The 9,201-nt window shown below is 40.4% G+C and overlaps 1 protein-coding gene across 2 annotated transcripts in view; it reads right to left on the reverse strand.

Annotated features, from left to right (window-relative positions):
• NREP (neuronal regeneration related protein) overlaps positions 1-8,939 on the reverse strand; it is a 33,314-nt gene extending 24,375 nt beyond the window's left edge. Inside the window, exons 1-3 of one of the 2 annotated variants that reach the window (XM_061158194.1) lie at positions 8,918-8,939; positions 8,506-8,547; positions 7,137-7,205 (exon numbers count right to left, since the gene is read on the reverse strand). In XM_061158194.1, coding sequence (XP_061014177.1) covers positions 7,137-7,139 — 3 coding nt within the window. In that variant the 5' untranslated portion in view covers positions 7,140-7,205; positions 8,506-8,547; positions 8,918-8,939. Of the gene's footprint in view, positions 1-7,136; positions 7,206-8,505; positions 8,548-8,681; positions 8,701-8,917 lie in introns of those variants that run through there. The other variant, XM_061158193.1, reaches the window with a different exon arrangement.
• Positions 8,940-9,201: the final 262 nt, after the last annotated feature.

Genomic DNA, 9,201 nt, shown 5'->3' on the forward strand with positions numbered 1-9,201 from the left:
TGTTCAGTCTACAAGGGAGCACGAGACTATTCCTGCTAGATGTCCTGGGGAGAGTTCCTTGGAGGTGTTGTCATTTAAATTCAGTCTGGAAGAAGAGCTTTATTTTGTCAGGAGGAGCATTCTTTCCAGGACTGAGTAAGCAAAGGCACGGAGAGGAGGGCCTCCTGGGGCACGTTCAGAACAACAAGTGGCCTGGTCCTTCTAAGAAAATAAATGCTACAGTAGCTAGAAATAAAACGCGAGTTCACACAGCTACCGGAATGGCTGCTCAGCCACAGAGATTCAGTTTATGAAGGTTTAAAACACAAGTTGAAAAAAATATTTACAAGTATGATGTGGGAGTAGGCATAAGGAATTTAAGGGAACAGCGCTTGTGTGTGTCACTTACTGCCTAGGGGCTGAGGCCAACCGCACCTGAAGGGTCCAGAACTGGTAAAATCATTTCATATCGAAAACCTTGCAGCTGATGCCTTCTGAGTCTGTCCTGTTTCCAGAAGAGATTCCAGAAAAATCCTTCTTGGTCTTGGCTTTCCCCAACTTTTGGGTATCATGTGATGAGATTCCCTTATGATGGTCACTAAACTATTGTCTAAATTAGTAACAGCCCGTAGGCCTCAAATTGTAAACAATTTTATTATGATGATGTAAGCGCTGGCTTGAATTCTGAATACGTACATCTGTCTAATCAGGAAGTAGTAGAGAGAACCAGCTGGTTTTGTGTGGTTGCGACTGATTAGCACACAGCTAGCCGCAAAGGGAAGCATGGGGCCTGCTTTCCCAGCTGGCGCAACACCATCACCCTCTCTGGCCAAGTGGACACTAAGGAATCCTCTGGCATTTACCAGGGGAAGTGCAGCCACCTTCTCCCAAGAAAGAGGTTAAGCGTGCTCCCTTCCCTATTGCTTCCAGCTCGGGACCTTCCTTCTTCTTACCACCCTACCACTGCCCAAGGAGAGTGAGAGGCAGCAATAAATAAGGTGTATGTGAATGAACACGTGTGCTTTCTTTCTGTTGGGCACAATCAACATGCAAAGAGCCTGAGACAGGCTGGAACCTGAGTGAGAGCCTGGGGCCATCTCCAAGATGCCTGAGCTGTGGCTGCCTCTAGCTCGGCCCATGGAGTCCTTGACTTCTAGGTCTAGTGTGTGAGATCTGTCTTTGAGAGCACAGAGTCCTGAAATAGGGAGGAGGACATTCACTAATGCAGTAAACATCTATTATGCTCACTCCTGTAAGCATACCTTTCTAATAAGCATATTTCTTTCACCAGAAATATGCTTTTCTCTCATCTAAATATACCCATCCTTCGGTCACTCAATATTTATTAAGGACTGATGCTAAGCCCTGAAAACGTCAAGAAGGCACAGTACCTGCTCTCAAGGTCCTTCTAGGTTTCAAATTTTGTGCTGGCTCCAATCAGTTGTTAATGTAACAAGACAGTGAAGATTTGGAAATCTCTTTCAGGATGAATAATAATAATACTGTGTGTTAAGACACTGATTAGCAATGTCTGCCACAAGTGGAGGAGGAGGCAGAAACGGCACACAAACCATGTATCTGTCATCTCTGGGTATAGCTTAATTTCTACCTCCTTAAAAAAAGCATTCACCTCCAATTCCCAGTCTCCAATGATACCACTCCTCTGCATCTTACAATTTAGCACTAGACTATATCGCAAGACATTAAGTTCATCATGCATATCAGTCTTCCTGCCACAAATAAAATATAAATCTACATTCCATAATGCAACAAACTTGGCACAAAGGAAATACTCAAAAAAAAAAAAAAAATGCTTGTTCAGTTGACACAGGAATAGATGTACAATCCTACTGCTAACTCTTCTCATTTTCTTCAGGGCGTCCATACATGGCAACTTTGTTTTCTTGGGATCATTTACATGATATCACAGAATGAGATCATACTGGAAATAAGTAAAGGCTTTAACGTTCCAGTACTGGCAGCAAAGGTTCTCCTGGATCCCAGAGGGGATTTTTAGGACTGTAGGAAAAAGTTGCTGTGAGTTTTGAGTACCACAGCTGCATCAAACCTAGAGGGCTAGTATCACACCGGGTTGTTCAGAGGATGGCTCTAAATGCTGATAAAGGTGAGCAACCGCAAGACACTCTTTTTTGACAAGTGGCTTTATGGCTTAATCATAATTTTTTTCTTCTTCTAATAAATAATGGAAAATAATTTGCTGTGGAAGCTAACATTACATTCACTTCAACTTCCTAGCTCTTTAGAAGAATGGAAGGATAAAACTTACTTCTAGTCCATCAAAACTAAACAAGATTAAGTCATTAAGGATGAATTTTTTAAAAGTCCAACTTAACAGATATTAGCATGTATGGACCAAATATTTACTGAGCTTCTAACATATATTTAATATTTCATTAAACACTGCATATGAAGTTTTTAAACTTTCTGGGAGTCTATTATAATCTAGCTGGTCAGTGAAAGAAATGCATGTGATCCAACTAACAAATAATGCAGGACAGTATAATCTAGTATTACACCAGGTTAATACCATGTCATTGCTACTAATAACTGAATTGATATTTAGAATTTAGTTGAGTGCCATGCTAATGTTTAAATCCCAAACCATTAGAGCTGCTAATACTGTCATGCACTAACAGATCAATTTCAGGATCACTGCTGTTTTTTAACCCACTGAGATGAGAGATTCTTGAAGCTGTCCATAGTTGCAAAACATGTCCAGAAATACTCATTTCAGATAGATTTAGATCCAAGAAATAGGATTTTTAGGAACTATAATTTCTACAGATGTAGACTGAGACTTATGGTTAATTTTCCAATATAAAGCAAAGGAGTGGTTTAAAGCCAGAATATTTAAAATATATCTTGATCAACTCAGATGATACAGTCCAGCTACATCCATTACATTTTCCTCTGGTATATTCAAATTGGATTCACTACTAAGATTTCCTTATTGCTAGTCTTTTTCCTGTATAACAAAGGAATTATTCAGATCATTCAGGCAAATCCCTTCCACTCCTGCCTCAGTCCAGCAACATTTTGAATAAACCAAGATGAATCAGACAAAATCAAGTTATTTTGTGTTAAGCATAACGATTCAGATAATTATCCTAACCCTCCATTTCACTTTGGTTGTGAGGATAAGGTCCTAAAAGACTTATCAGCCAGAAACAGCACTTAAAAACATATGTGCAAGAGCAGGGACGCTCCTAGTCAGTCTAGTGTAAGTGAACACAATGTATAAAACTCATCATCTTTTATTCATTTGGATTAGTAAAGTGTTCATATTTCAGAAGTGTATTTTCCTATTTTAAAGTATTCATCTTAGACTGTGCGCGCTCAGTCACATCTGACTCTGCGACACCATGAACTCCAGCCAGCCAGGTTCCTCTGCCCATGGAATTTTTCAGGCAAGAATACTGGAGTGGGTTGCCGTTTCCTACTCCAGGGGATCTTCCCCACCCAGGGATCGAACCCAGGTCTCCTGCACCTCCTGCATTGGCAGGCAGATTCTTTACCACTGCACCACCCGGGAAAATCATTCATCTTAGGGTTTAAAATAAAGAGACTTCTTTCAGTGTATTTATGAAGATTTGATTTACACACCAGTTTTTAAGAATTGCATCAGTTTAAAATAGAACAAACAAAAAAATAGAATGATATTTTAAATACCTGTTTATTCCAAGATTTCTGCTCAAATACCTTCCTCCGCCTGACTTATCTATTTAGCTCAAGAGGAAGCGGGACTGGGGCTAAACCCAGGTAGACCATCCCTACTGTCCCAATTCCCCAAACAATTCCCAATTCTCTCCTCACAATGCACTAGAAGCACTGGTAAAAGAGAAGACAGTACCATCTAAAATTACTCTCCTAGGTACTTTTCAGCATCCCCACAATCAAAAAATCCCTGAGTAACTTGTAAATTTACATTCCAAAACCCAACGGCACAGCTACCAACAGCACCTCATCCCTTTGCAATCTTTCTCTTTTTCTTTAACAAGAAAACCTTATGTTACTGGAGAGATTATTGAAAGAGTCTCCTTGTAAGTTCATGAATGCCACTTCACAGACTGTACAGAAAGCAAAGCTCTATGAACGGTACAATGGAGTCAACTCATCATTTTGAAAAGCTCAGCATCAGACTTAGAGAGAATCTAAAATTGTTCCAATCCCTAGGTCTCTGTTAAAACATAATGAGCCCAAGCTTTTGCCACTGTGAATCCATGGCACATTCATACTAGGAGGCAAGTTTACAGCACAAAGGGTAGTCATGTTGAAAATCAGGACTAAACTTTGACACTGAATTAAATAATTTATTTTTTCAAACTATTCAGTAAGACCATCTGCTTATTTTTGAAATATTTTCTTCTCGGTGATGTATCTGAAGCAAGTACCTTTAAAATAAAACAACTAAGTAAATCCCAAGGACCAATACTAAATATAATCTTAGAAATTAAACAAAAAGTCAAATATAAATTAAAGAAATGCTGAAGATTTCTGCAGACTCACAGTATCTTGTTAATTGCAAAGACATGTGGCGGGGGGGGGGGGGGGGGTTGGTGCTAGAAAAGTTATGCTTACTAGAAAACTGAAAAAGCTGGGGGATGTTATGAAAAAGAACACTCTAGAAAACTAAGATGAGGCAAACCACACTCAAAATTAAAACTTATAACAGTACTCCTAAAATGCACAACCACAGATGCACTGTTGCCTATGTAAATGATGCCCCCTGGAGCTGTGCCCAAAGGGTCCCCTATACGGAATACAATGTGATTAGCGCCTCATAGATTAACAACGCAGTTGTATTTTTTGATAATGCAAAAAGTTATCATTGTGAAACATCATTTTAGGGTATGTCAAATGTCTAAATATTGAACCATTCTGTTTTGGATCCTGGAGTCTACTAGTTAATTTCTTACTCTGAAATGAGTTGATTATAAATTTATATTTGGAATTAAGCCCTTTACTAAACAGGTCAATAACACTGAAATTAGCTTTTTAGTGTTTTAAAATATGGAAATCCATGTTTCTATACAAATGGAAAGATATGTTTCACAGAAAAGATACAAAAGTTTATATATTTTCTAGAGGTGACCAGGTGTTAAGTCTACTGCTTCCCTAGTGATAAGTCTTTAAGTAAGCCTGTTACACAGGTCAGCAAAGTAATTCCTGTTTTAATCAAGGAAAGAAAATAACTTTACTTTTCCAAAAAGGAGAAAAGGAGGTATACGACACCTCTAATATCAGTTTTAAAAAAAATACAACCTAAGTTTATTTTTTTTTACATTAGTCTGTGAAAACACTGAAGAGCTCAGACCTCCCGGAATAAGAAAATTGCTAGAAAGTTACTTGGAATCACCCACAGACAATAACTGTCAGTGGTTTCATTTCAGGCAATGGGTTTGTGCCAAAAGGGACTGACATCTTGATGAAAGGATCACCAAAAAGTTGTGAGAATTTTTCCATGACTAAAAATCCTTCCAAGAGCAACAAACTGACTTCTCATTCTGCCACCATAAATAGACGACAACTGTAAGAAATTGACAACATGTAACAATAATTCGAATTTGCTCTTCTGCATTCGAATCGTTCCAACTTTCATTCTTGGCTTTGGCATACATGCTTACTTCGCTCACTACTATGGAAACATGATATTTATTCTTTGAGCTTGATCTATAGGACTAATTTTGGCAGAATCAGTGGTCAGACTGATGTTTAACCAAACTGGTCACCTGACATTACAACACACATGAATCTTCATACCCTCTTTATCCCAGGGTAAGGTTCTGGGATAAAGAGCCACAGGACAAAGTGACGTGGCCAATCACAGGAAAAGATAAAGGAATAAACAAAAATAATTTGCAGTGGGTTATTTTATTACCATCCTAGAACCCTGTGACAATGGATAGTTAGGAATTTAATATCTACTTAGGAACCATTTGCACAAAACCTACTGATTAATTTTCTGTTTATCCCTTTTGCCTTCTACCTTAAGTTCCTTAATTTGGTCATTATCAACCTATGCCCAAGCAAGATCTATTTTATTTGATGCTTTGACACCCACCTGTTGAAATGACAAGTGAGGCATACACAAAAAATAAAGAGCTTACTTATTAACAGAATTCAAACAGAATTCATTTAACTGCTTCTGACTCACTTTTCTCCTTGGAAGCTTATACTTGGATTGCTCTCAAAAAAAACATCAAGTATATCAGATTCAATTTTGATTCATTAAATTCCTCCCTCCTTTAAAAGAAAAAACGAAAACTAAATTTGGAAACCACACATTCAAAGTGGCAAAGAAGTGTTTTAAAGAGCATAAACATCTGCAGTAGGACATGCTGTACTTAACTAAAAAGTTTCATGACATTTCTGTTCTTTTTTTCAGTTCAACTTCATTTCCAGAGAGGAAATTTTTCAAAAAAGATTAATACATGTATTCAACTGTTTTTAATGTGTATTTCATCTATTTCTTTAATCCATCATCGAACACTAAGCTGCCTCCTCTGTGGATCATAATGCTTGTCAGAAATAGTTACACCTTCATTTAGAGGATAACACGCTTATCTTCTAAATCTGAGCAGATGTCTCTCATCAATGAAGTTATAAATCAACAACAATAAAACGGTAATTATATTTGGGAGACAATAGCATGCATTAACATAAAAGTCCATGCTCTATATATATACCGCTTTAGCATACACTATAGCTGTTGGATTAGCTGGACACAGACTCCTACTCTTGGGATAAGTTCTGGCTCTCTCTACTAGAAGACCCATTGCTTTGTTTGAGCCCCATTGCTGCCACCTCTTCCACGCATGTCACCAATTTATCACCCTTCTTAAAGAACAGGACAGTTTCTGTTGTTTAAGTTAAAAATTTTTCACTTCTGAAAGGAATTTCAGTTTTCTATTCAAAATGATTGAAAATCAAAAGATCTTATTCCGAATTCATCACATCCAATTAATATAAATTGCTGTACTGCAGAAGCTCGCCAGGCTGGATAGGAACCTCTGAAAGGTCATATCGGGTAGAAACAATGAAGGGTTCAGGGGAGATGAAGGTGGGTGGTTGATATTTAAAAAGAATAAAGACTAGTAAGAAGCAATTGAGAATCTCCTCTGATGACCAATTCTTACCATTTTGAGAATCCTTAACAGTCTTGGCCTTGCACCCTCCCTCTCTTCAGTCCAAGGAGACCAACCAACCTGCAAAATATGTTTAAATACAGTAGACAAATTGCCTTACCATAGGTCAGCAAATGAGAAATGGTTGTTTAGAGGTTACAGACAAATAATCATTTTCTGTGGTTAAGCTCAGTTACATGCAAATTATTGTAACCACTGGGGCTTCTGAAAGAGCTTTTCAATCGGTCTGCAGGCTTAAATAGGGGACAAAGGAATCCCTGGTACCTGGCTTTGCAGAGTCCTGGGCTATTCTTAGTGTTGGGTTCATCTTTAAATTGAGGGAGTTCAAAAGGTTTAATAACTTAAAAGTAGAACCAAGTGATAAAAATAGATTGTTTTCTGGCCGCTCTTTGTTCCCAGACATACTACTGGCAGTATATTTGCAATCAAGACAGCAGAATACGAATCAGCCTTCCACCGTGTAGTGTAATGCCTCAGAGTGGATATTTTTGGAAATGGCACTGCATTACATAACCTTCCGTGTTTAAAAAAAAAAAAAAAAAAACTACACTAAGGGGGGAAAGTCAGGAATATACACCATTATGCCCTTCTCCCTAAACCAAATAAACATTAATATCCGTGCTGCGGTGATTTTCCTCTCAACCCTCGTGTCAGAATACAGTTCTTTTGTTAACATAAGTTATGACAAAAATTAAGATGAATGGAGAAACAAAGTTCTCTAACAGGGTATTATAAGCTCTTCGAGTTTTCCTATAATGGTATTACAGACACACAGAAATGCAAATCAGATTATCATCATCAAGCAAAAAGCAGTCACTTATTTTTAAGCCATCCCTCCCCCAAAGTTCAGCTGCTTTATAAGAAAATGCAGAAAAAAAGTGTTGCAAGATCGAATGCCTGAAAAGACCCTTGGAGGCGCAGCAGCTTTGAAAGAGTAATAAAGACTAAGGATGGAGGAACACAAATCCACTTTATAAAAGGGGAGGGGGGTGTGCATGCACCAGAGTGCATTTAATGCAAAGAAACAAAACAGTTCCTAACAATGCTTTATTAGCAAGAAGAACAAAAATTAATCACACCGACAAGCGAAAAACCCCACCCCTTCCCAACAGATTTCTCCCTCTTAACTTGTGCATTAGGAACAAAAAAAAAAAAAAAAACACCCAAGTCAAATTCCAGCCTTAATGCAGCGGGACCAAAATGCCAGAATTTCTCTAAGTACAGGCTTCCGTTCTTTAAAATTTAGAGGGAAGAAGCATGAACTCTGCAGGGCTGGAGTACAGCAAAGAGCAACGGCAAGAAATCGACACAAAAGAGAAAGCAGCGCTCCCGGCCGGGGATGGGAATGGCATATACTTACAGACAAAAGCCCCGTTCCCTGTTCACTCTCTCCTCTCTACACCTGAAACACAAATGTGGATGAAAAAGGGTATCATGCTAGAAAGACAACTGGGGAGGGGGTGGGGGAGGGGGCGGGGGGAGGGAAAGGGGTGGAGGAAAAGGAGGGAGGAGGGGGAAGGGAAACAAAACCCAAACCGGCTTCACTTCCAAGAAGTGCAGCCTTGGAAGAAGGAGGAGGGGGAAGGTCTCCCTGCCTCGCGCTGTCTCTCCAAGAGTGTGTGTCTCTCTCTAAGAGTCAGTTTCTCTCTCTCTCTCTCTCTCTCTGCTGCTAGTGTGCTAGTGAACAATGAGCTAATTCTGATGGGCTGGCGCCGCGCCAGCACCCCAGCCTCGCTGCCACTGTGCGGCCGCGGCGGAGCCAGACTGCTTACTCGGCAGGAATCGGCGACTCGGGGCCCGGTCGGCAGGCTGCCAAGGCGCGCGCGCCCCGGCACCCCGCACCCCGGGAACCCCGAGCGCCGCGCCGCCCCCCGCGCCTGCCGGGCCCGGGGACAAAGGGGCCCGCGGCTCCGCGCGCCGCCCCGGCTCCGCCCCCGGAGCGCGGCGCGCACACACCCGGCCCGGCCTCTCCCGCCCCTGGCGGGCTTCTCCGCCTCGACGTGCGGTTGCTTTTCAGACAAATAAGGAGGCGGAGGAGGCGGTTTGGGGGCGCGCC

The sequence above is a fragment of the Dama dama genome, chromosome 12, assembly GCF_033118175.1.
Source record: "Dama dama isolate Ldn47 chromosome 12, ASM3311817v1, whole genome shotgun sequence".
Taxonomy (NCBI): domain Eukaryota; kingdom Metazoa; phylum Chordata; class Mammalia; order Artiodactyla; family Cervidae; genus Dama; species Dama dama.